Genomic DNA, 26,726 nt, shown 5'->3' with positions numbered 1-26,726 from the left:
GTTGCTCCAGGGACAGGCATACCTCTGCTTTCTCACAATGTCCTATATCTTTCATGTCCCATCTACTAATGGCCAGAGAGTCTTCTTGAAGATCAGACCCTTTCCCTGGCTTGGCTCTCTTGTTCCCCACCTCACCTCAGCACACTCATTGGCATATTGGTTCACTCCATTCAACCTCTCCTTTCGAGCTGCCAGATCTGCTTGGAAATCTTCAAACTTCTTATGCAGAACCTCTGTGCGCTCCCAGTCCTCACCCAGCTCCACTGATGTCACTATAGCCTCCTGTAGACAGAGAAAACTCTGGTAAGTCACCCGTAAACATTTAGGAATTCCTGCAGTTCAAATGCCCAAAACCCTTGCTCACATTCCCAGGATAGCTCAGAAGGAGATACTGGTGGAACTTGGGAGAACCCTTCAGGAAAGAGCCAGAAGCAGCAGTATATTTCCTGAGGTGGCGTTCTGGCCCAGGGAACAGTGTTCTTTGGGGTAATTCTTTGGAGAGACCAGGAACATTGTTGGCAAAAGCCCCTGGGAACACCCTTTTGTGTATTGGAACCTGAAAAATAAATTCATCCTCGTTCTACTCAATTCAACAAACTGAGCATTTACAAAAGTATTGTGCGGGCTTCCCTGGTGGTGCAGTGGTTGAGAATCTGCCTGCCAGTGCAGGGGACACAGGTTCGAGCCCTGGTCTGGGAGGATCCCACATGCCGCAGAGCAGCTAGGCCCGTGAGCCACAACTACTGAGCCTGCGCATCTGGAGCCTGTGCTCCACAACAAGAGAGGCCGCGACAGTGAGAGGCCCGCGCACCGCAATGAGGAGTGGCCCCCACTCGCCGCAACTAGAGAAAGCCCGCGCACAGAAACGAAGACCCAACACAGCCAAATACAAATAAATTTAAAAAAAAAAAAAAAAGTATTGTGCTAGGCACTTGCTTGTGTAAATGTTCAGTTCTAACCACAGGATTATTCTTTAAGTATGTAGAAAATAAAAACCTCCCTAGTTATAGGTACTGAGAGACAAAGAATTAGGGAAAGAACTGCAATGCTCTAAGCTGGACACAGAGTAAGAGCAAAAATCTAGGGGTGAAGGCTCATGGAAGGTAGAATGGGGACAATCCTAGATCATCTTTCAATGCAGTTTTTGTGTAAGACTTGCCTTCTTCATATTCAGATTCATACATTTAGACTTATCCCCCTACAGTGTTAACTACCTCCAGAATACCCCTAAATCTTTGCCAACATTCCCCTTTCTTCCAAGGAACTAAGCCCAGAAAGAGACATCCTAACTTCTTTATGAAAGGCCTGCATTAAATTGCTATGGGATGTCTGGGGCAGATGGATGGGAAGTCCTATATGCATACTGTTTGGTCCTATACCTTGTCTCCAATCCACTCTAAGATGTCAGCACACTCCTGTAAGTACTGCTGAAGCTTCAGGGCCCGCAGCAGCAGGGTGCCTTTCTCTTGAGTCAGCTCCAGAAGCAGGTCCCACAGGTGGCTGAGTTCCTCCAGAAGGACCTATGGGGAAAGTAAAACAACTCAGGCATAGTACCTGCTGTGGAGCAGCAGGTATAGACTCAGAGACCTGTGCAGAGAGGGGCCTGGATAAAAATACCTCCTCCCATTCGCTCGTGCATTAATTGATCAACAAATATTTAAAGGAGGAAATAGGACATGTATGTGAATAGCAATTAAACCATATGATCTTCCATAATAGAAAAAAATGAATAATGTTTTGGTGTTTTAGAGGATGAAGTGATTACAGACAATAAGACAGGATAGAATAAGAATTCATGAAAGAGTGCTCATTTGAATTGGACCTTGAGGGATAGGTAGAATTTTGATAGGTAGACAATGGGCAGAGGGTGTTCAAAGTACTGAAAAAGACATAGAAAAAACTTAGCATGGACTGTTTGTCAGAAAGGATAAGAGTTACAATGTTTTTCTGACTTATAAAGGAAATAGTGGCACCAAAGCAATGAGAATTTAAGAGTATATAGTTGAGGGCTCTAATGCCAAGTTAGCTTAGAAGACCAGATTTTACATATACTGTAAAATTGAAGGTGTCATATATGTTATGCCTTCAAGATTCTTGTATTTTTCAACTGCTTCATGGTCCTAAGGTAACATGTAGCATGTAGACCACATTTATCTCTGAATCCTGCCATGGTACAGACTGATATAGCCCCAGTGATTCTGATAGACGTGAAGATGTTTCAAACATTTCTCAAATATTTTAATTAATGTAAGGGATTGGTTTTTGTATAAATTATACAAAGTGATTTCTATTTTATGACAATAAATAAAATTTGAGATTTTCTTGTTAGAGTCTTCTTTCTAATAAGGTTTATTCTGGTTAATGTCTGTATCGCCTGACCATGTTTTGTTGACAGTAAAGCAAACTAGAATTTGTACGTTAAATATGGAACTACAGCCCTAATTTTTAAATACAACACAAATTTTTTTTGAAATTTTTAAAATATTTAAACAGTAAAAAAAGTTCACTTGTACAAAAAAGAACCTGAATTGACTGTATCAACACAAACTTGCTGGAAGAGTATATGAATTAAGTCAGAAAAAAAGCTGATACATTAGTAGTGGGTTGCATAGTTGTGGTGATCTTCAGTCTTCAGGGTTTAGGGAAGACAAAGGATTTTAGGAGGTTTTTTTTCCCCAAAATGAACAGATGAGAGGGTTTGGAGAACTACGATAGTAGTCATAGTATGTGGGCTGTGAAGGGAAAGAGGCATCATAGACAAAGGGAGAAAGATTTTGGAGAAGATTCAAAGAAAGAGCATCCCTTGTTTAGAGAGTTTAAGGGACAAGGACTCTGAGGCTAGAAGAATTAAGTAGAAAGGACATTTCAGAAAACCAATTCATCTGGGTTGAAGTGGGTTTGATCTTGAGCCACCTATACTGTGGTGGCATACGCAGGAATGTGATGTTATTTGATGACAGCTTCGTATCATAGCTTTCTCCCCACTCCAAGGAACACTAGGACATCCCATCATTTTTCCTGCCCTAACCCAAGTAAAAGATATAAGGAAGTACCATGGTTCCAAGCCAGTTATATCAAGGTTTATTCCTGTTGTAATCAATTAAAACTCTGATAACATAATCAACATGATAACTTAATTAGAAACATCTCTCACAGAGTCCTGCCATAAATTTACCTTGGTGTCCTCATGGGCAAAATGCCCCTCAGGAAATCGAATTTTCCTGGTTTCTTCCAGCTCAGGAATGACCCTCGATTTTGCTTGCACCTCTGCTTCAAAGGATTCATGCTTCTGATATTTCCCCTGAAGATTAGAAATCAGAGTTTATGGCTAATGCAGCCTGGTCTCTCTGGAAGGGAGGTTCTTTTATTCCTCTTCTTTCTTGCAGTCAAAACTACTTGTTTCCCAACCTAGATTAAGTGATAACCTATGACCATACCTGGAGGAGTCCTATCCTAAAAGAAGCAGTGGTGGCACCACTGCACTTAGGGTTTCAAAGGGTCCTAGGCTCAATGTCCAGGACCATAGTGGAAGTTTTTTTCCAGCCCCCACTGCCTTTGGGGAATTTCCAGTAAATATTATTTTAAATTCTCAATTGCCTTCTGTGGAAATGAAATAATGTAACAGAGTTTTTCCTCTTCAGAAAAGAGGAACTAAATGTTACTGAAAGTAGTGAACAATGAGGAAGATGATCATGGCAACAATGGCTTTTTTTTTTAATTGAGAGGTTTTTGCATGCCAGATTATGTTTTTGCTGTCATATATAAATTGATCCATTTAGTAGATAACACTTTGTTCTTGTTCCAGGTGCTTCCTCTCCAATATCCATTGCACATTTTAGGCATGCAAGCCTTTCTTCTGATCCTGACTGTGCCTCTTTCTATAACATTGTACAAGTAGGAGTGGGAGCTTCCACCAAAGCTCTCCACCTGACTCCTCTCATTCAAACTTAACAAGAGGCATGAATAGCCATTTGGTAAAAACCCTGGTTAAATCACATCTTTCTGAGGAGAGCGAAGAGCAATTGTTTCAGAAACATTGATGTCTCTTCACCTCAATTCCATCCTTAATGTCACAAAATATTGAAATCACATAGTGTGTCATAAATTCTTTGAATTCTCAGTGTTTTGCCCATGGGTTAACTTCAGAATGAGTTTATAAAATATTATCTAAAATGAGTTTCCTTTGTAAATAAGACATTGAGGCTTAAGGAGTTGAAGACATGTGCTATTTAAAGACAGAATTACAGTCCCCAAAGTCTAATCTTTCTGTTATATCATCCCTCTACAGTTTCCCAGATGTACACCTACATTATGGAAATGTTTCCCTCCCTAGAGATCTTAGAGTCAACTCTGGGGAAGTCAATGAAACTAAATGACCTGTATGTTAGTTGGGTCTTCATAGCTTTTATCGCCTGCAATCTTGATTTTCTCCAAGATCCATTTCTCGAGGTCATCTGCATCTCGTATGAAAACCTGGTAGTAATAGGAATCTTCAAGCTTCTGACCCCTCTCAGCAACCAGTTCCTTGAACCTCCGGTACCGGGTCAACACCTCCTGACGCCTCTCCTGGATCTCTTCTGCTGTTTCCAGCACTTTTGGTCCACCACTCTCCATAGCCTACAAGTTAAAAAGCTTCTACATATTGCTGGTTCTCAGATCTCTAGTATACTGTCCTTTTATATGTCTCAAGGCATTTACTCATATTGGACTTATGTTCAGATATCTTTAAGCCTATAAAAGCCTGTTTTTAGAAAGACGGTAGTACATTTATATAATTTTAACCATATACAGCTACAACCTAGGCTAATAATTCTTGATCATTCAGAACACTTTTTCAACTTTTCACATAAGTATGTGCTAACATTAATAAATTTAATAAACTTAATAAAGTTTGATAAATGCTTATTATTGGACTAATAATCGAAGACAAGTTTAAATTAGCAAAATCACAGAGTTTCAGATTGATAAAAAAGAAATATAATTTTATTGCTTTCAAAGGCTGAAGAGGTGTTAACATGTACTGATAATGATGAACTTAGTTTAATGAATAAATAAAAATGGCTTGCAATTAACTTGATGAATGATATACCCCAAAGTTTGAAAAGGTTGAATTCTTCTTACATAAAAATATAGCTAATATATTGTTTACTCTTTTTATTTGCTTTATTTATAAACACTACAAATCAAAAGTTTGGCACATTTGCAACCTAATTATCACAAATTTCAAATTATTAGCATCTTGGTAATTGGCTTTTGCTATATAAAACATTGTATTACTATCAAACAACATAAAATATTATTTTCCTATAGTGGAATCCAACCTATTTGTGACAACATCGAGCAAAATCTCCATAGGGTCAGTCTTCATTCTTCTGGATATAAGCACAGTTTTCCTAGCTTACCACAATGAAAACATTCAATATAAAGTTTAAATTTTAGTCTCCTTCTGCTATACATAATTGCTATTCTGTGGATGGCCTTTACAAGTTTGGCTATAGAATTAAATCCTTCTATGGAGACTCAAACCTTTACTGTGTGTTACTTTGCTCCAAGTTACTAGGTTGTTCTCCATGTGAACCCATAGAAACAGGTCATTGCTAGATTTTGGTGCTGTATACTGGAAAGCTCAAGGTCATTGTTTAAAGTGAGACATTCATAAAAAGAGTTAAAATTAAACTTCTTTACCTCTTAAGAATCAAGAAACAATTCTTGTTGATCCTGTCAAAGATAGTACAGAAAAGTCAAAGGAGACAGCTTTCCTAGTTATATTGGTGACAAATTGTACTGTAAAGAATTCTGTACTCACGGTTTCCTTTAGAAAGTGTTACGCTTTTCCTAAAGGTCAAGAACCTGTCAAAATAAAATGTATCCAAAAGACAGAGAGAGAGAGAGAGAGAGAGAGAGAGAGAGAGACAAAGGGAGAGAAAGAGAAACAATTCACATGTAGTTGTCTAGTCTAATTCAGATAGAGATGAGAGAAACGTTACATATGTGGCAAGACAAAGGAAAAAAACAGCCCTTCACTTGGGCCAGAATCCTGCCAGCTACAATCTACATTATCTTCAGGAGACAGATTCAGCTGAGGCAGATGCTAACTTTCACAGATGCTGGGTGACTCAGCGGCTTGTGGGACTATGGCTCTCAAAGTTTCTCAACCGGACTTTATAAAAAATGAAAGCAAAAATTTTAGATGAAAAATTAGAAAAAAACTCAGTTATAGATGTAAGATAGAGTCAGTGTTATGATGGTGTTTTGTTTCTTTGATTAGTTTTAAATTTTATATCTGAGAATTGTAAATCAGGAAGGAATTCTGGGATGCCCATTCTTCACACTCTGTGAAGAATTACAAGAACTCAGGGCATACATATGTTCTTGTTCTAACCTATCTCTAGGAAATGCAAATCAACGACTCCATCAAAACCCAACTACAGATTTTTAGCAGCCTTTAAGCAACAATACATCCTATTTTTTGCTGTAGAACCTTTGTTAAAATAGAAAATTTTACTCTTTGCCTCACAGATTGGGTTTTTAAAAGTCTGATTTAGCCTTACCCTTAATCATTTAAATAAAAAGAACAAAGGAAGTAAGATATACGCTTTTTTATTTGTATTTTGTGAAACAAAAATTAGGATACTTCATTTGACAAACTAATGAAGTCATAAAATATTTGAAAATTGGACAGAGTTTTAAACTGTAGGATAAAAGTCATCCTAATCTATGTATTATTTTTAATGGAGAGAAAAGAAACAGAAATCCTTCTCCAAACATATAGTTTGTAAAGGCAACTTTACAAAAATGAAACAAACCAAAGAAAATAGTGGGATGGTTTCAGAGCCTCCTAAAAAACAGTGGGTCTATCCATGCCAAACTTCATTCCAATACAAATCCAATTTGAATAATCTAGCTTTCACGGTCTACTAGGGTAGATCAAGGTTCTACATTTCTAGTTTCTTTTCTTCCTGGATCATCTCACCCAATGAAATTGAGAGAGCTTTAAATTCTCTTCTTGAAAGTATAATATTTACTTTTTCACATACTTTCTTTATATTAAAATCAAATTTGGGTGCTAAAGGCATGAACACAAGTCTTAGAGAATGCATTATATCACATGAACCAGGGAAACTCTGACTGGAGTTGGTTAGGGAGGAAATATATTTTTAATCTTTATCCAAGAGATAAGAATCAATTCGAATCTACCGTGTCTTAATTATATATTGACATGATTAATTTACATTAATTTCTACTCTTTAGAAGATTCTGTGAAGCAGATATTATCAACCTCATTTTTATATGAGAAAACAAAAGTAGTCTCTGAGAGGTAGTCTCATCCCATGGTTGTTTGGTTTGTAATTATTTAAACAAAGGATAAAATCCATGTGAGTGTGACCATCACGCCCCTCATCTGTTTTAGTCAATCTTCTCTTAGTCCACCAATATTTCTGGTTGACTTATTCCAGGATCTTCTCACCAAGAGTGTCAACCATGTGATAGCATTGTAACCAAAGAAATATTAGGACCCAATTAGCAGGATTGGTCATCATGAAATAGAATAAAAGTGGACCAGAACAATAGTCATTAGAGCAGGTATCAATGTGAAAGTGCACAGGAGACAAGGAAGAGAATTTATACATCAAGACAGAAGTGTTCTTTGAGTTTTCAGTTTGTACCCAAGAGAGATTCATGCTAATAGTTTCTGTGCCAACACCCTGGCTGCCACTCTGGCTGCTGCTGACTTTAAATTCAGTCCCACCCTATCTTCTCATTCCCTTTAGATTGACAGAGTTTATTCAGTCTCTGAGCATGTTTACCATTATTAGTACAAGTATCAGGGTGTCTCCTTGGGATTGATGGAAGGGTATGATGAAAAACTCTTAAACCCTGGTAGCTTAACACTTGGACCTCTGACCTTCTTGCCACTAATATAGTTTTCCAAGAATGTTTATTGGCTCTGAGGACATGGAGGCCTTGAGTACAGGGGACACAGGTAAAGAATGTATGAGAGACACTGTGGATATTTAGAATCATGTAGAATCTTTAAAATTGCATGTAGCCATGTACATAAATGAGTGCTAAGAGGTTACAGGGAAAGCGTGAGCTGATGACAGACAGCTTCATTAAAGAGAAGTCTTATATTCAGTTTTACAGGGTGGGAGTAATTTGGAGAGCTGTTTTATTTGATCATGGTTATCAGCTCTGGGCAGAACTGTACTTCACACACTAGTTTTATCAGCACTGCCCAGCTTGCCTGAGTCTCTTCTCAGTTATCAGATCTTCTTTTCCTGGACTCAGAAACTCCAAGAAATGCTTTATATGCCCAAATTCTAAAGTCTCCCCAATTTGCAACACTAAAATTCATATGCTTACTGTGGATATTTTGGAGTTCAACTTTCTCGGCCCATTTACCAACAAGGAAAAATATGTTAACTTTAACGTAAAACTAAGTTTTCCCATGAAATAGAAGTCATCAGTATTTTATTTTTAAAATTTTATTTTTGTTTCTCTAGATTTAGTTCTCATTTTAAAAGGTCTCAAATGGGGCTTCCCTGGTGGCGCAGTGGTTGGGGGTCCGCCTGCCGATGCAGGGGACACGGATTCGTGCCCTGGTCCGGGAGGTTCCCACATGCCGCGGAGTGGCTGGGCCCGTGAGCCATGGCCGCTGGGCCTGCGCGTCCAGGGCCTGTGCTCCGCGGCGGGAGAGGCCACATCGGTGAGGGGCCTGCGTACCAAAAAAAAAAAAAAAAAAAAGGTCTCAAATGGTTGTCTCCTAAATGGGTTAAAATATTAAATATTGTCATTCAGAAAAATAGAAAGACCTTTTTGCAGTGAACTGTATCCACTTTAACTCATCTTTTCGGGTCCTCTAAAGTTATTTGTCCCTTAACTCTATAAGGAAAATTACGTAATTAAAGTTTACAATCCTATAATAAAAAATAAAACTCTTTTTTTCCCCTTACCATTATCTTCTCTCACTCTCCCTTACTTATTTTATTATTTTTCTGTTTTATTTATTTGGTATTACTGCATTGAATAAGAAAAAACAAAACCCATGATGTCTCCTTTAACAACAAACTATGTAATTATAATTGAAAAAGACATTGGGATAATGGAAAGTGCACTGGATTTGAAACAGAAACCATCTAATCTGAAGACTCAATTCTACCATTTTATAATCAGATGAATATTGGAAATTTGCTTAAATTTTATTAAGTATATAATGGGAATAGTAATGACAAGGCTACTTATTCCAGAGAATTTTTATATGACTTAATTTAGATGGTTGATTAAAAAGCACTTTATTTAAATATACACAAAAAAAGAATTTTTATTGTTATGAATAATGCCAAGCACATATATTTCATTTACTTCAAGTCATCTATTTTGTTCTGAATCAGAAATCTGGAGTGCTTATCTTTTAAAGAATGATTTGCAATGTATCATTAGAAAATCTTATGTAAAATTGCTGAATGTTTCCATCCAGTAATAATTATCTCTGCAACCTTTAAGGAAACCACATAAACTTAAATCTTTACAAACTTTATAAAAATAGCATTTTTGGTGACATGGTCCTACTCAGGGAAGAAAGAGCACAACCAAAAAAATTATTTCTTATTAGAATAAAGGAAAGTAGGAGCCAGGACTAAACATTATTTCCTTTATAACCATGACTAAACTATGAAGTTTAATTCTTATATTTAAGGGATTAGATTCCCAAGATATCAATAAAATCCTATTAAACATGTAAATAAAGGCCAGTCATTGAAATTTAAGTGGATTATCTGTGACATTTCTTCATTTAACTATTAAAAATTACTCTAAGTGTAAATACACTATGTATCTTATCTTTATTCATTATCGCTGGCCCCCCTGCCATCCTCTGTTGAATGTGTGAATAGCCTGAGTTTTCTATAACATAACTTTTTTATAAATTATAATTTTGTCAGGAGACAAAGAATGCCTCTGTTTATTTACTCTTTTAGTGAAGCATTATTGAGCATTTCTCTGGGCAAAGAATTCTAACAGGCATGGGGAATATAGAGATGAACAAAATAAGATACCTACTTTCAAAGAGTTCACAAACTAGAGGACTCACAGAAGACATGCAAACCATGACACAGGATAGAATAAAAACCATACTAAGTAGAAGCTCAAGAAGTGTGTTACAGAAACACAAAACAAAGAATGTTTCTTTCTTGTTTCAGCTAACTATAGCAGGAGATATTTTGCCAAATCTGGCTCCCTGTGCACCAATGCCAAATAAAAATACAGAGACAGAGAACTGGAAGATAAGAAATAGAGAGGCTTTTTATTTTCTTTGCCAGGCAAAGGGAAGACACAGTAGGCTAACGCAAGAACTGTGCCCCCCTCCTTGAAGAATTGGAAAAGATTTTATATGTGGGGCTCATGGTCTGGGGTAGGTGATAAGGATCAAAGTAGTGAAGGTCTTGCATTTCTTTTCTTCTGCAAATTCCTGGCCAAAGCTGGCATCAGGCAGCTCAGCAACCTGCTCTGTTGTCACTGAAGTTATGGGTCGTGACTTTCTTTCTGAAATGAGGAGTGCTACAAGAGAGTTGTAAGGGAAGAAGAAATGCCAAGTGCAAAGGGTAATTCATATGGAGTCAGAGAATAATCAGTTTTGTGAAGGACAAGTCTAGGTACAAGTGTTTGTTAGTAGTAACAGCTAAAGAATAACCAAGATTGCTTAATTCTTTCAGGTCTGTTTATGTTGTTTCCCCAGCCTGTTCATTGTTTCCTTATTTTCCTTGTTTATCAGAAAAGTCTCATTTCTATTTTTGCTGCAACAGTGTCAGGACAGAGGTAGAATTTTATGAGTCCTTCTGGATTCAAAGAATAAACGACAGGACTGTGTGAGTCTTCACCCCCATTTTCTTTGTATTCTATGATTAATCAACCTCTGAGGACATTTCCTAAGTGAACAGAGATTGGATGGATAAATGTCCCACTTAGAGTCAATGCACAGAAAAAATAAACACAACAGCAACACACTGAAAACATAAATACAGATACTGGCATAAATATACTTTGTTAATGGGTATGTCTTTTGTCTTATTTGATAGTAGATCGGCATGTGTGCACTTTTATTGCTTCCTTGATCTCTTTAGTCCTTAGACTAGATAATTGAGTTAAAGGATGACCATAACACTGCAAAGAGTGGGCTAATGGCTGTGCCCCAGGAAAAGGAATCCTTAGTAGAGAAGCACAGGGATATAAAGGCTACATTTCCAAAAAAATATCAAGAAAATAGCAAGGTGGGAAGCATATGTAGAAAAGGCCTTTGGTTTCAGCCAACAGAGCAGATAATGTAGGATTACTGCAATGATACAAACATAACCCAAAACTACAAGCAGTATAGCCGTGATGATCTCCACAGCATGTACAATTTCTACAACCTTGATTAAAATAATCTATCAGTGTTCATGCATGTCAGATTCAGGATGAGATCAAAGTTGCAAAAGATATTTTGAATTTGGACCACAAAATAATAGTGTAGATATTCAAGCAATCTCAGGAAGTGACATGAGGAAGCCACAGAAGCAACAGCCTACAGTCAGCTGAGTGTAGGGCTGAGGTTTTATGATTGTGGGGTAATAAAAGGGGTTGAAGATGGCCAGGTATCTGTCCTTAGCCATGGTGGTGAGCTTGTAAATCTCAGAAATGACAAGAGAGTAAAATAAATACATATTCAGGAGGCAGTTAGTCAGAGAAATGGTCTTCTGTTCACTGACTTGATTGGAGAGTATCTTGTGGATGATGGTTGTAGTATACCAGATCTCCAGGAAGGACAGGACACTGATGAGGAAATACATAGGAGTGTGGAGGTGGGAATCCAGTTTGATGAAAAAGAAGACCATAACGGTCCCAGTGATGATGAACAGGTAAATTAGGAGCAAGAGATAAAAATAAGAGTTCATCTTCCTCAAATGAAAAAAAAAATCCAGTGAATATGAATTCAATCACTGCTGTCTGATTTTTACTTAAAATCTTCTCAATGTGGGGCAGAAAAAAAAATAGAAAAAAGGAAGTAGTAATTGGATAATCAATTCATTCATTTATTATATTTTTATTTGTTCATTCAAGTATTTGGTCAGAGCTTACTATGTCCCATATGCTGTGTAATATGGTCGAATGAGAGGAATCACTTAAAAAGAACCAATATTCCAAATGCATATATTGCTGTATTTCTCCTAGCTAGCCACACCATAAGATTCAGCTTATATAGGCAATTGCCTCTGTTATCCAAGGACACAACTTTATATTTAGCAGAATTGTCCCCTTTATATTTCCTTCACTTCTTTCATCTATATCAGCCCCTCTCCTGTTCAGAATAAAGAATAAATCAGGGTTCAGCTCAAATAATACTTCCCATGAATTATTCTAGTTAGATTAAATTTTTCTCTCTGTGGTACTCCCATAGCAATTAATTTTGCACTTTCTATATCATGGCTAATAATACAATACCTTGTCTGCTTTTCCAATTCCTTTTTATACTCTATTTTAATCAGATGTTTTACACTAATAAGTGCTCAGTAAACATGTGTGAATGTGGGGAGGCAGGCTTGTCTACCAGCACACTTAAGCAGTCATGGCTCCAACACAATAGAAAGGCATACACAGCCCACATATAGGAGACATCCTCGTACGCTGTTGGTGAGACTGTAAATTGGTGCAACTACTATGGAAAACAGTACGGAGATTTCTCAAAAAATTCAGAATAGAACTAGTACATGACCCAGCTATTCCACTCCTGGCTATTTAACCAAAGAGCACAAAAACTCTAATTTGAAAATATATTTGCACCCCTACATTCATGGCAGCATTATCTACAATAGCCAAGATACGGAAGCAACCTGTGTCCATTGATGCACAAAGGGATAAAGAAGATGTGATACACACACACAATGGATTATTAGTCAGCCATAAAAAAAACGAAATCCTGCCATTTGCAGCAACATGAAGGAAACTTGAAAGTGTTATGCTAAATGAAATGAGTCAGATGGAGAAAGACAAATAATACATGATTTCACTCATATATGGAATCTTAAAAAAACAAACACAGAAAACAGATTAGTGGTTAGCAGAGGGGAAGACTAAACGCTAATTGGGTTAGTTGGGGAGAGGGTAAAATGGTGATGGATGGTAAGTAGACTTGTGGCGGTGATCTCTTTGTAGCATATACAGATGTTGAATTATAAAGCTTTCCACTTGAAACTTACATAATAAAAAATATATGAATGGAAATGAATTTTATTGAAAGTGGAGAGGTAAGTAGCATATGGCTGAGCAAGTTGAATTCACAACTATGGCAATTTTGACCTGAATTTTGAAAAAGGAGAAAAAGTTTGTCATCTCCCTTTTTCCTGTAGATGAGTACAATAAATTCAGTTCTTCTCAGTGGGCATGTCCTATGTGGAGCAAACAAATAACATGGAGGAAGAAAATGATATATGTAATTGGAGTTGGAAAGAGTGTTTGACTACTTGATCTCCAATACTTTTTGGAAGAAGATAGGGAATAAATATATAAATGAAACAAATGCCTTATCCCACTTAATGGAACCTTCATTCTTCCAGTTCTTTAGACCAAATTCTTTGGAGTCAAGCTTGTCTCCTCTCTCACGCCCCATATTCAATCAGTAAGCAAATCAATTAGTGATACCTTCACAATATTTCTAGAACCAACTACTTTTTTTTAAATTACAACTTCTTTATTATATAGAGTTTTAGTAATTTCTTATTGGACAACAGATAACATTCTAAAGAAAGAAACAATATAAATTATATTCCTCTCCTCAAGAATAGACCTAATATAACTGCTTTAGGAGTCTCTTCACTTTGCATAACAGATATCCTAAAAGTTTATTGTGATATGATTTCACATCTCTGGATGTTTTGGGCAGAAATTATTTCAAACAGAACAAGAGAGAAGTCACCTTGTCCACTGGAAGTCCTTGGGATGTCACAAAAGCACCCCTGGTACTGTTGGAGAGAGTCCCCTATAGTCTTGAGATATTATAGTAGTTTTTGAGTCATGAATTTAGGGACTCGGGTTTTAGGAGCTGAGGCAATGCCAAGGGCCCCATGATGCCTGGTGATATTTGAAGGAATCTGATTCTTAGGATTCAGATGTAATGACCAAATGGACTTCTCATTCTAATTGTCAAAAGGAGGCCAAATTGCTGAATTGCTCTCTTGCTAGTACAGAGAAAAGGACACTGCAGTGTATAATGGAACTCCACCAGGTTAGAAGGCTTTGTATGTAGCCTATTTTAATGTTGGGTTTAATCCTGGGTTTAAAAACAAAACTCATAAAAATACATTGATTTCATTTACCATCTTCTCTCTTTTAAAACTACTACCCATAGGTATACGACTTAATATTTGGAAATGGCAGGCTACAGGATTCATCCTTTTTATTTAAAATTGTGTGTGTGTGTGTGTGTGTGTGTGTGTGTGTGTGTGTGTGGAGGTGTGCTTATTTTTTTGCATATAACCTATGCACTTCCTCCCATATACTTTATTTTTTTTAACATCTTTATTGGAGTATAATTGCTTTACAATGTAGTGTTAGTTTCTGTTGTATAACAAAGTGAATCAGCTATACGTATACATATATCCCCATATCCCCTCCCTTTTGAGCCTCCCTCCCACTCTCCCTATCCCATCCCTCTAGATAGTCACACAGTACTGAGCTGATCTCCCTGTGCTATCGAGCTGCTTCTCACTAGCTATCTATTTTAGATTTGGTAGTCTATATATGTCAATGCTACTCTCTCACTTCTCTTTTACTTCACTATGTATGACAAACTCTAGGTCTATCCACCTCACTACAAATAACTCAGTTTTGTTTCTTTTTATGTCTGAGTAATATTCCATTGTATATATGTGCCACATCTTCCTTATCCATTCATCTGTCGATGGACATTTAAGTTGCTTGCACGTCCTGGCTATTGTAAATAGTGCTGCAATGAACATTGCGGTACATGACTCTTTTTTTTTTTTTTTGCGGTACGCAGGCCTCTCACTGTTGTAGCCTCTCCCGTTGCGGAGCACAGACTCCGGACGCGCAGGCTCAGCGGCCATGGCTCACGGGCCCAGCCGCTCTGCAACATGTGGGATCTTCCCAGACCAGGGCACGAACCCGTGTCCCGTGCATCAGCAGGCGGACTCTCAACCACTGCGCCACCAGGGAAGCCCCATGACTCTTTTTGAATTACAGTTTTTTCAGGGTATATGCCCAGTAGTGGGATTGCTGGGTCATATGGTAGTTCTAGTTTTAGTTTTTTAAGGAACCTCCATACTGTTCTCCAGAGTGGCTGTATCAATTTACATTCCCACCAACAGTGCAAGAGGGTTCCCTTTTCTCCATACCCTCTCCAGCGTTTATTGTTTCTAGATTTTTTGTTGATGGCCATTCTGACTGGTGTGAGGTGATACCACATTGTGGTTTTGATTTGCATTTCTCTAATGATTAATGATGTTGAGCAGCTTTTCATGTGCTTCTTGGCCATCTGTATATGTTCTTTGGAGAAATGTCTATTTAGATCTTCTGCCCATTTTTGGATTGAGTTGTTTGTTTTTTTGATATTGAGCTGCATGAGCTACTTGTAAATTTTGGAGATTAATCCTTTGTCAGTTGCTTCATTTGCAAATATTTTCTCCCATTCTGAGGGTTGTCTTTTCATCTTGTTTATGGTTTCCTTTGCTGTGTAAAAGTTTTTAAGTTTCATTAGGTCCCATTTGTTTTTTTTTGTTTGTTTGTTTTTATTTCCATTTCTTCAGGAGGTGGGTCAAAAATGATCTTGCTGTGATTTATGTCATAGAGTGTTCTGCCTATGTTTTCCTTTAAGAGTTTTATAGTGTTTGGTCTTACATTTAGGTCTTTAATCCATTTTGAGTTTATTTTTGTGTATGGTGTTAGGGAGTGTTCTAATTTCATTCTTCCATTTTTCCCAGCACCACTTATTGAAGAGGCTGTCTTTTCTCCATTGTATGTTGTTGCCTCCTTTAGAACCAACTACTTCTTAGAACATTCATACTGCAACCCTGGCCCAAGCCATCAACTCTTGCCTGGATTTTGCATAACCTCCAAGAGTGTCTGCTTTTCTCGTTGCCCTCTTTCAGTCTATCCTCAGCCTCAAACTAAGATAAATCTTATTAAAAGGTAAATGAAATAGTTTTGCTTCTCTGCCGAAAACCCTCCAATGGGTCCCACTTTACTCCAAATGAAAAGCAAAAGCCTTTACAATGGTCTTTTAGTTCTCATGTAATCCGGCCCAAGAAAACTTTTTCTGACTTCATCATCTATGTCTCCACCCCCACCCCAATCACTCTATCCACGTGCCACCTGGAATGCCCTTACATTAGAGCCTTTGCACTTCCATGCCCTCTACCTAGAACATTCTTCCTTGAAATATTCACATGCCTAGAACTTATTTTCTTGTACTTCTTTTGGCCATAATTCAAATAATACTTGCTGAGAGATGCCATTCCTGATTACCTTACTTAAAATTAATCACATTCCAGCCCCAAAACTCCTTATTTGCTAACCGTATCTTATTGTTTTTTCTCCCTACCATCTCTTACTATCATTTAAAATATAATTGCATTTTATTTAGATTATTGTCCACCATCCTTTCATATATAGACTCCGTGAGTACGAGGATTTTTTTCCTGTTTTTAAAATAGTTTTATATGTAATGCCTAGAACAGCAATTGGTACAGAGTTGGCATGTAATTCCCTCTTTAGAATTATATGATATATACCGTTTCTATTCCTCTCAGGTTGCTGTTACATACAGAGCAAGTTTCTTGAAATACTTAAGACAGAGATAGTTCAAAGTCCCTATGGCTGATGGAAAAGATATAATTAGGTAACCATACTCATATTACAGAGGAAAAGTGGTGAAAGTGTTAATTGTGTCAGGCTATGAATATGTGCAAATGAATAGGTTAGAATAGTGATGGGAGGAGAAATTCTGAACTTATAAGTAAAATATCTAAGAAATTGTTTCCTAGCTGTATAATGATCAACATTTTAAAACTTTCAGCCTGCAATTAAGTTTTAGATTGTTCATACCTACTTGCCCTAAGGTAAATGAATTTAAAAGAGTAACAAACACTCTCTTTTTCTAGGAATCTAGATGCTCTGTTTCAATAGACAAACCTCTGAAAATCTATTATTGAAACTGCAGGAAAGTTAACAAGAGCAAAATAATGTCAGCAATGGAACGGTAACTCATAGCATCTCCTCCTTTTTGCACCCTTCATAGAAGTGACAGTACAGAAAATCAGAAGTCATGAAGCAATTCAATAGTTATTTATTAAGGCCATTATTATGTAGAGCCCAGTGCTAGGCACAGGGAACAATGCACATATGAACCAATGACACAGTGCTTCAAGTCGGATGTATTAATGATAATTCAAGGTAGAAAGCAAGCAGTGTCATAAGAGTGGTACAGATAAAGTACAATGAAACTTCAGAGAAGTTACTGCCCATTGTCTCTGGAGTCTGAGTGTTGGGATTCCTGTCCTTGTTTGGCTACTTTTATGGGTAAATTACTTACCTGCTCTTTGTCTCAGTATTTTCAACTGCAAATTAGAAATGATGAGATGACTCATATTGTAAGTATTAAATAAAGTAAGAGATGTGAAACACTATGTGCTTGGCACATAGAGAAAATAAATTGCTAGTTATAATCAAAATAATTATTTATTCTCATTTGTTAAAGGGATGAATAAGTTAAAATATGCTTATTAGGAGAATTTAAGAACAGCACAGTCAGTAATGCTGAGACAATACTATTAAGTATTGCTGTGGTGAGAAAAGCATGGCAGTTTGAAGTCTGGGCTCATTTTTGTTACTTGCTCTATCATTAGCCAACTATGTGAACATAAAAAGTCTGTTTGCTTCAATTTTTTTTCTTTTCTTGATCTGCATAATGGATGTGATAATATCAACTGCATGAGTTTGTTATGAGGAGTAAGTGAGTTAATCCAGTGAAAACTTGGCTTATATGCCATAGTTCTTATTAAAACCAGCCTCAAGTCCTCAAGCCCATGTTTGTTTGTACCAAAAACTCTTCCTAAATTAAAAGCAAGTAGAGTTCTAAAGGTATATAAATAAAGATTAGAAAATAAAGGTAAGTATATGATAAATATTTTTCATGTCTCAGAACAAATACAATTTCTCTTTGCAATTTTTCTTGATTTTCCAGCACAGTTACTACTTCTGCTATGATTTTATGGATTTTGTTGTTATTACTTTTTATATTGTACTTTTATGGGCCTCTCCAATTCTTTAGTGGAAACTCTTTTAGGTAGAAGTTCTATGTTTGTCCAGAATTTACCACACTGCTTGACATGTAAAATTTGCTCAGTAATGAGTTGTTCAATATGTTCATGCAGATAAGGTTTCTGACATTTAAAAAATGATGGAAAGTAGTTAACAGTGAACATAAATAGCCATCTTCAGATTACATGCTTCATTAGTTATGAAGGATTTTCAGTAAGTGATTATATATTCTTTCATTCATTTATTTATGTATTTAATATAATCTCCCAAAAATATCATAAAAATATAATAAGCAGGCTGGTGAGGTGGAAAGCAGTGTGAGAGAACTCACTTCTCAACCCTCAGCAATGTGAATTTTAAAAATCACTGTGAGACGTTCCACCAGTAGGTTAGCGCCGTGATCTCCCCTCTGAATGGTGTCCTTACTTCTCATCATCAGACACTGCTGTACGCTGTTTCTTTTCCTTTTGCTTTTCTCTCAGTTTAGAATCTTCTTTATTCAACACACATGAACACATGCACGCATGCACAGATACACAGGTTAGCTAGGAAAATTACATTCACAATTTGGAGTGAGGGCGTATTTAATCTTAGAACGTTTGTAAGCAGCGTAGTAAAGCAATAAGATCTAAGTTTTAAGAAATAAAGTAGTCTCAGTTGGGAGAGAAGATAGAAGGTGAGAAAGTACGGATGTAAAAAGTTAGTTTCAGCTATATACATTTTTAGGGACAATGATAAATTTTGAGGGACAAGGAAAGTGATAAATAAATTTTATATTTTAAGGCAGGACAAGAACTTTTCAGCATAAAATTCTCTCTGTGTGTCCATTTGGGCCTCCTCTCTCTCTCCTTAATGTGCAGTGTGCATCTGCATTACACATCAAAAAGAACTTCTCAAAGATGGGAGTGTCTGCTGGACCATAAAGATCGTTTTGTTTTGTTTTGTTTTCCTTTCTTCTGACCCTAGCAATGTAACTTCTTTAAAAAATATATTGTTCTTTCCCAACTCTGTAGGGAGTCATGATGACTTGATGCTTGTTTTGTAACTGCTTACCTGGACTATGTATCCTTGTTGAACTTTATGTAAAATATCAATGCCATTTTGATGCATGATACTTTGTCTCAAAAATGTATCTGACTGTGCCTTTGACTTCTAACAGGAGGAACAGTTCTCAGAGCTTTCTGAGAGCCTGTCTCCCTGGTTATAATTCTCAGTTTGGCTCAAATAAAGTTCCTTTTATTCTTCTTAACTTGATGGTTAATTGGACTTTTATTGAGAAATTGATTATATACTACAAAATCTTAAAGCAGACAAAACATAAGAAAACTGTGTAACCCTTTCATATGGAGATTTATGTAAATCAATTCTGTAACAATATTGCACTGAGAAAAGTACTGTTAAAATAATCTATCAGTAATTTCATTCCTCATGTTTTATGAAAAACATTAAAAATATATACACTATTTAAACCCAGTTACATTTCTCGTATCCCTTTTCCCCTCTTCCCTTATTTTCTTACACTAAGTATACTTTCTGAAGACATTCCTTTACCAAGACCTCTCCACCCACAACCTATGTTTTTTCTCACATCTTCTCTCTTCTCTATCTGAATTTTTTATTGGATACCATTATCCTCTTCTTATAAGACATTTCCCTTTACTTCTGTCTCTGCATCTGACTTTTAAGTATCATAAGACTTAAGGGTGAGGATGAGGGCATGGCTATGGCACACTAGTGGGAAAGTGAGGCTGACTACCATAGGATTCCTGTAGGTGGGCTAGGGAAGAGTGAAAATCTACTAACATTTGCATAGTAATCAGCTTTATTATTGCATCCCCATGAGGCGTGAGTCTTGGAGAAAAGCACCTTTTATGAAGCATGTATAAAGAGAAGAATCCACAAGAGAAAGAGTCCTCAAACAAAATAAGATTAAAAAAAATAAAGAGTCCAGCATCCTGAAATACAAGGGAGAAGAGGTTGAAAGGGAAGCGTTGTCCAATATGGTTGATCAGTTGTCTGGGACAATCAGAATGCAGCATGGTGATATTGGTTTATTTACTCAGTAGATATTTATTGATATTATTGCTTAATTAATAAGTACAATACATTTGATTACAGTGAAACCAAGGATTACATTTTTCAATTTATCATGAAAAAATATTGATTAGCTAATGAATGGGTTAGTTTTATTACTTTACTTTTTTTTAGAGCCAAAGTTTTTGTTTGTTCATTTATTGTACTTAAAATATTCTTCAGTGACCTTCTTGGCCTGAGATTCTTTGCCATAGTCCTTAACTACCACAGAACTGCAACCAACCCTTTTATGGGGTTTCTCTCTCTGTCAGTCTTAAAGAGGCCTATCCATTCTCCTCATTTCTAGTGGTCACTGATATTAATGAAGTTGATTTGGGGTTCAGCAAAACAGTCTCCACTAACTTGACACACACAGGCTCAATACAGGTAGACACAGGGCTTAGTGCCTGTTATTGACACAGACATGGAATTAATATTGTGTAGTACTGACAAGATATAAATCATACAAGGGATTCATAATAGAACTTGCTGAAAAACATCTAGACGGCTATTTATCAATACATGAATACTCAATTAGAAATTAGGGTTATTCTTCAAGTATATCCATTGTGAATACCATGGAGAGAACTTAGTCTTATGAAGATGGTTTTCAATTATCATATCTTACAAACAGAAGTCTCGACTCTGTTAAAATTAGTAAATTTTTACCCAGATTATTTCCACAAATTAAATTTACCTTGAATAAATTGAGTGGCAGAAAACTTAATCAAAAAAATCAGATCCAAAATATGTCAAATTGAATAAAGGTTGAAATAAGCTATTGAGTTCAGTTATTAGTGAATTTTTTTTATTGGTGACTTTTGGGAGACCAGTTTCAGCAAAAGGCTGTTAGGAAAAGATGTATTGCAGGGAGTTGAGGATTAGAGGGCTCCAACAATTATACAGACTCCCAACTACTAGATCTTACTTGAGGTCCCTGGTCTTATGAAAAATGATGTTAGCTTGACTTATGTGCTTTTTTATAGCTCCCTCTATCTCTTTATTCCTCAGACAGATAATGAGGTTAAAAAAGGGGAGACAAAACTACAAAGGCCAGAGCAATGGCTATATCCCAGAATAAGGAGTAGATGGCAGAGAAGTGTAGGTACATGAGAGCCACACTGCCAAAGAAAACCAGAAAGACAGTGAGGTGGGAGACGTATGTGGAAAATTCCTTGCAATGACCCTCAGCTGAACAAATACATAGAATTACAGCCACAGTACCAACATAGGACATGAAAATGAGCATCACACCTGTAATGATCTCCACTGCATGGACAACATCCACTGCCTGAATCATGACGATGTCTTGTGTGTCTAGGCAGGCCAGGCCTGGCACTGGGAGGAAGTCACAAAAGATATGCTCAAGGTGATTAGAGCCACAAAATAGCAGTGTGGAGATCCAGGCAGTCTCAGTGAGGGGCATGATAAAGCCACAAATACAGCAGCTTAAGGTCAGCCGGCACATAGCTTAGGGGTTATGATAGTGGGATAATGAAGAGGGCTGCAGATGGCCAGGTAGCAGTCAAAAGCCATAGCTGTCAAGAGACAAAACCTCACTCATGCCTGTAGAATGGAAGAAATACATCTGCAGGAGACAACCACTTAAGGAAATACTCTTGTCACTAAGCAGGCAAGACAGCACCTTTGGTATGGTAGCTGTGGTTTACCAGATCTCCAGGAAAGAAAGGGCGCTAATAAAGTACATGGAAGTGTGGAGGTGAGTATTCAGCTGGACCACTGTGATGATGACTAGGTTTCCAACAACAATGAAAGCATAAATGAAGAGCAGTGGAACAAAACAGATGACAGGATCTCCCCAGGAATAAGGGAAAGCAGAGAAGATAAACTCCTGAGCAGTGGTTTGATTGGGGCTCTCCATCTCCAGGTGAGAAATGAGGATTTCAATTCCTACTGCACTCAAGCCTTCTAGGAGATGCTTACTATTGGTCATAGAGTGAGTACACTTACCAAATGACAGCATCTGAATAAATCCCTGTATTGGGGCTATAGAAGAAGAAGGAATATTCCATAGATGCTTACAACTAAAATTGGAGTATGGAAAAAAAAATACAGTCAGAAAACACAGCCAGTATTTTAGACCAATGATTCTCAAAATTCAGCATGCATCAGGATCACTTGGAGGGCTTGTTAAAACTGAGATTACGGGTCCCCATCCTGAGAGTTTCTAATTCAGTAGGTCTGGGGTAGGGTCAAAGAATTTTCATTTCTACCGGATTTCCAGGCAATGCTGTCTGCTGATCAGAGGACCATATTTTAAAACCACTGCATTTAGACAAAGAAAGAACTAGATGAGGTAGTGAAAGAATAGCAAGGTGATGTTTTTGCCCATATTCAAGTCTTATTGATTTTCTAACAATCTCCCCATAACTGTTTCAAAATTCTTCCTTATAAACTCTCAGTTCCTCATCTGATTCTTGGCATATGATTTAATTGAACATTTTAATGATGAAGACAGACATCATTAATAAATTCCAACCTCTTCCTCCTTTTTCTGCCTCTAAATAACACATCCTCTCTTTCATCTCTCTTTTCCTTTTCCATCTTCTAGGAAAATGGATCTGAAATGTATTTTGTACCAGAAGCCTTTAGTCAAATTAAATAATTGATGGAAACTGACTATGTCAAGCAATAAATGCAAAGCTTTTCTAGTATAATTATATTGGGTGGTTGGGTGGAGAGAGAGAGCTGTAGTGTTCTGTAGAATACAGTTTAAATACAACACATTTTAATATATTGTCCTATTCATTTATCTCCTGTTCAGAACCATTTGTTTTACTTTCTTTAATGATTTCCTCTCTTCTGCTATCAAATATGCACAAATCTTATCTTGAGAGGAAAGTCCTATCTCTATTCAGACTATTTCTCTCCTTTGTGTCAACATCATTATTTCCTATCATGTTAATACGTATTTACTGTCTTCATTCCCTCCTGAATCCCTTTGAATCAATTATCTTTCAACTTTCCATATCTCTTTTCTTAAATTATACCAATGACTTTCTGATTGAAAATTCAATGGCCTCCCTCTGTCTTTGTTGCCACTAACCTTTGAAGGTTAATCACCCAATCCTTGGAAGTCTTTCTTTCTTTTGCCTATTCCACACTACATTATACAGGTTTACCTCATTGGCTATTCTGTCTTCCACCTCCTAAGTTTATGGAAATAACACAAAATTCTATCTTTGTTCTTTGTTTCTCATTCCATCTTCCCTTCTTCAGAGACAACTCATTTATTCAAGTTTATTGATAAGCTCCTTAGGTTTTCAACTCTCATAAACTAATGTGACTCCAGAATTCCTTGTTTTGTATCTCAGTCCTGAGCCCCACATTTTCTTCAGGACTCTCCCACTTAGATGAATCACCTTGACCCAAAGTTGCCACCTCCACCTGTTATAGAGTGAATTGGGTCCTTCCCCCAAAATTCATATGTTGAAATTCTAACCCTGATACCTCAAAATGTGACTGTATTCAGAGATAGGGCCTGTAGAGAGATAATTAAATTAAAATGAGGTTATTAGGTTGGGCCCTAATCTGATATGACCAGTGTCATAAGAAGAGGAAATTTGGACACAGTTTCAGAAGGAGGCTCATAGGAAAATTCAAGGAAAGGCAGCCATCTACAAGCCAAGGAGAAAGTCCTTGGAAGACATCAACTCTGTCAAAACCTTGATCTCAGACTTCTAGCTTCCAGAACTATGAGAAAATAAATTCTTGTTCAAGCCATTCAGTCTGATACTTTGTTATCAGCCCTAGTAAATTAACACACCATCCTTACCCCCAACACTCAACCAATTTCCCTTGCTGATTTTCTTATTTTTGTTCTTCTAGATACCAACTTTACATATTTTTGCATCTATTGTCCCATCATGTCTCAAACCTAATTAATCATCAAAGTCTGCTTAACTTTTTTTTTGCTGTATTACCAATATCTTTTATTTCCATTGTCTTACCCCTAATTTAATGTCTAGTCATAATGTCTACACTATTGTAATGGGTTTCCAAATGCTTCTGGTCTTACTTTTCTCATACAAGCCTCCATTCCCTCAAGATTAATCTTGCTAGAGCATCAGTTTACTCATGTGACTCCCCTTCCACACCTGTACTTAAGTTTTACATTCTCATCATTTTCTTCCTCTAAATTGTTCCTTCTTTAAAAAGGAAACAATCTCAAATCCTCTAGGATAACACTTTTCTAATCACTGAGATAGGAAAAAAATAAGCTCCCTTTTTGCCTGTCATTGATTAATAACCTTGTGTTGTGTGTGCATTAGGAAAGGGCACTTTATTAATGGTCTATTGTTTATATTAGCTATAGATATACTTGTTCATTGATTATGTGATTAAGTCTCATCAAACTCCCAACTACATCGTCTTTCTTTAATATTGCACTGAAACGATTTTTTGTTATTTCAGCAGAAAACAAAGCCATCTTATCTACTGTTGCTGTAAAAATTATTCATTACCAATCCAGTTTAGTAAACCTGTTATTAATCCAAACATGTCACTTTCATTTTCTGGTCTCTGAATATTCCTGAAAGAAATCTTTCCTGCCTGAAATATCCTCTTGTTCTTTCCAAGCTCTGCCTCCTTTATATATTTTTTTGAATTTTATTTATTTTTTTATACAGCAGGTTCTTATTAGTTATCCATTTTATACATATTAGTGTATATATGTCAATCCCAGTCTCCCAATCTGCCTCCTTTTTAAACTAACCAAATTCTACATATGTCTTTTCTAGTTTTAAAAAGCTAATCCCGGGCTTCCCTGGTGGTGCAGTGGTTGGGAGTCCGCCTGCCGATGCAGGGGACACGGGTTCGTGCCCCAGTCCGGGAAGATCCCACATGCCGCAGAGTGGCTGGGCCTGTGAGCCATGGCCGCTGAGCCTACGCGTCCAGAGCCTGTGCTCCGCAACGGGAGAGGCCACAACAGTGAGAGGCCCGCGTACCACCAAAAAAAAAAAAAAAAAAAAAAAGGCTAATCCCACGTCTCTAATCACTCTATTTCCTGTAATATTTATATATCTATATATCTTTTCCTCTTAAGATAATTTTCCCTTTTAAGTGTTCTTGAGTTTTCATATGCATATCTGATCTTTCCCATAAGTCTTGATGTCCTCAGTAATAGTCACCACATCTTGTGACTATGGTCCTATGAACTAAACTGGTCTACTAGTTCAAGAAAGTGCCCCTGAGCAGACCCAGATCTAATTCCCTATTCTATTGAAGAGATGTGGCCTAGCCAAAGAAAAGGTAAGGAACATCGAAACCAAAAAGAAAAACTATTAGACTTTCCCCAGTGAACACTCTATCTTTATCCAAAGCGCAGTAAAGTCTAGTACAATTGTCAATGACGTTAATGCCTAACAGTGAACTGGAAATCTCACTTGATTCCTGAAACACTGATTCCTAAAACATTTCAGAAATCAATCACAATGCTCATTTGTTGTTTTAAAGCCATCCCATGAGTTTGACCCCTTTGTATCCCACCCATTTCTTGGGAAATTTAGTAACTGAAATCATTTTTCTTTGTACTAACTTGCCTTATAACAATCTTTCCTGATTTCTCCTTGCCCAGACGTCCCAACAGTTACTCACAGTACCTATATTCATACTAGGGCTGCCTATTGTCACGTGTGAGTATTTTTCTTTCTCTGGATATCTACCATTCCCCAAAATTAGTTAATTTACTGACCTTGTTGCTGTTGGGTTCCAAAGTTGGAAGAAACATGGGTGAAGACTCTATCTTTCTCTACCCTGATGTGGTCAACCAAGTAAAGCTACTGAGACAAGAGACAAGCATCTTTTTCTCTTCTGCTATGTTTCTACCCTGAGCTCTCCATCTAAACAATATTTCCTTCATCAGTCAGTGATTAAAAAGATCTGACTTTCCTGTAGAGCTCTCTCCATCTCCCACACACCTTTGTGTGGACAAGTATATCTTTTTTTTTTTTTACATCTTTATTGGAGTATAATTGCTTTACAATGGTGTGTTAGTTTCTGCTTTATAACAAAGTGAATCAGTTATACATATACATATGTTCCCATATCACTTCCCTCTTGCGTCTCCCTCCCTCCCACCTCCCCTTTCCCACTCCTCCAGGCAGTCACAAAACACGAAGTTGATCTCCCTGTGCTATGCAGCTGCTTCCCACTAGCTATCTACCTTAGGTTTGGTAATGTATATATGTCCATGCCACTCTCTCACTTTGTCACAGCTTACCCTACCCCCCTCCCCATATCCTCAAGTCCATTCTCTAGTAGGTCTGTGTCTTTATTCCTGTCTTACCCCTAGGTTCTTCATGACATTATTTTTTTCTTAAATT

The 26,726-nt window shown here is 37.1% G+C and overlaps 1 protein-coding gene and 1 pseudogene across 2 annotated transcripts in view; both read right to left on the bottom strand.

The window, feature by feature from the left end:
* SPTA1 (spectrin alpha, erythrocytic 1) overlaps positions 1–5,959 on the bottom strand; it is a 67,646-nt gene extending 61,687 nt beyond the window's left edge. Inside the window, exons 1-6 of one of the 2 annotated variants that reach the window (XM_033856794.2) lie at positions 5,807–5,959; positions 5,686–5,718; positions 4,378–4,617; positions 3,176–3,301; positions 1,380–1,520; positions 136–282 (exon numbers count right to left, since the gene is read on the bottom strand). In XM_033856794.2, the coding sequence (XP_033712685.1) occupies positions 136–282; positions 1,380–1,520; positions 3,176–3,301; positions 4,378–4,614 (651 nt within the window). In that variant the 5' untranslated portion in view covers positions 4,615–4,617; positions 5,686–5,718; positions 5,807–5,959. The remainder of the gene's footprint in view (positions 1–135; positions 283–1,379; positions 1,521–3,175; positions 3,302–4,377; positions 4,618–5,685; positions 5,719–5,806) is intronic. The other variant, XM_073805772.1, reaches the window with a different exon arrangement.
* A 12,625-nt stretch (positions 5,960–18,584) lies between these two features.
* Positions 18,585–26,383, bottom strand: LOC109549588 (olfactory receptor 6K2-like; annotated as a pseudogene).
* Positions 26,384–26,726: the final 343 nt, after the last annotated feature.

This window comes from Tursiops truncatus, chromosome 1, assembly GCF_011762595.2.
Source record: "Tursiops truncatus isolate mTurTru1 chromosome 1, mTurTru1.mat.Y, whole genome shotgun sequence".
In the NCBI taxonomy this organism is placed as follows: domain Eukaryota; kingdom Metazoa; phylum Chordata; class Mammalia; order Artiodactyla; family Delphinidae; genus Tursiops; species Tursiops truncatus.
The sequence above is the reverse complement of the archived record's forward strand: the minus strand, read 5'-3'. Positions and strand labels throughout refer to the sequence as shown.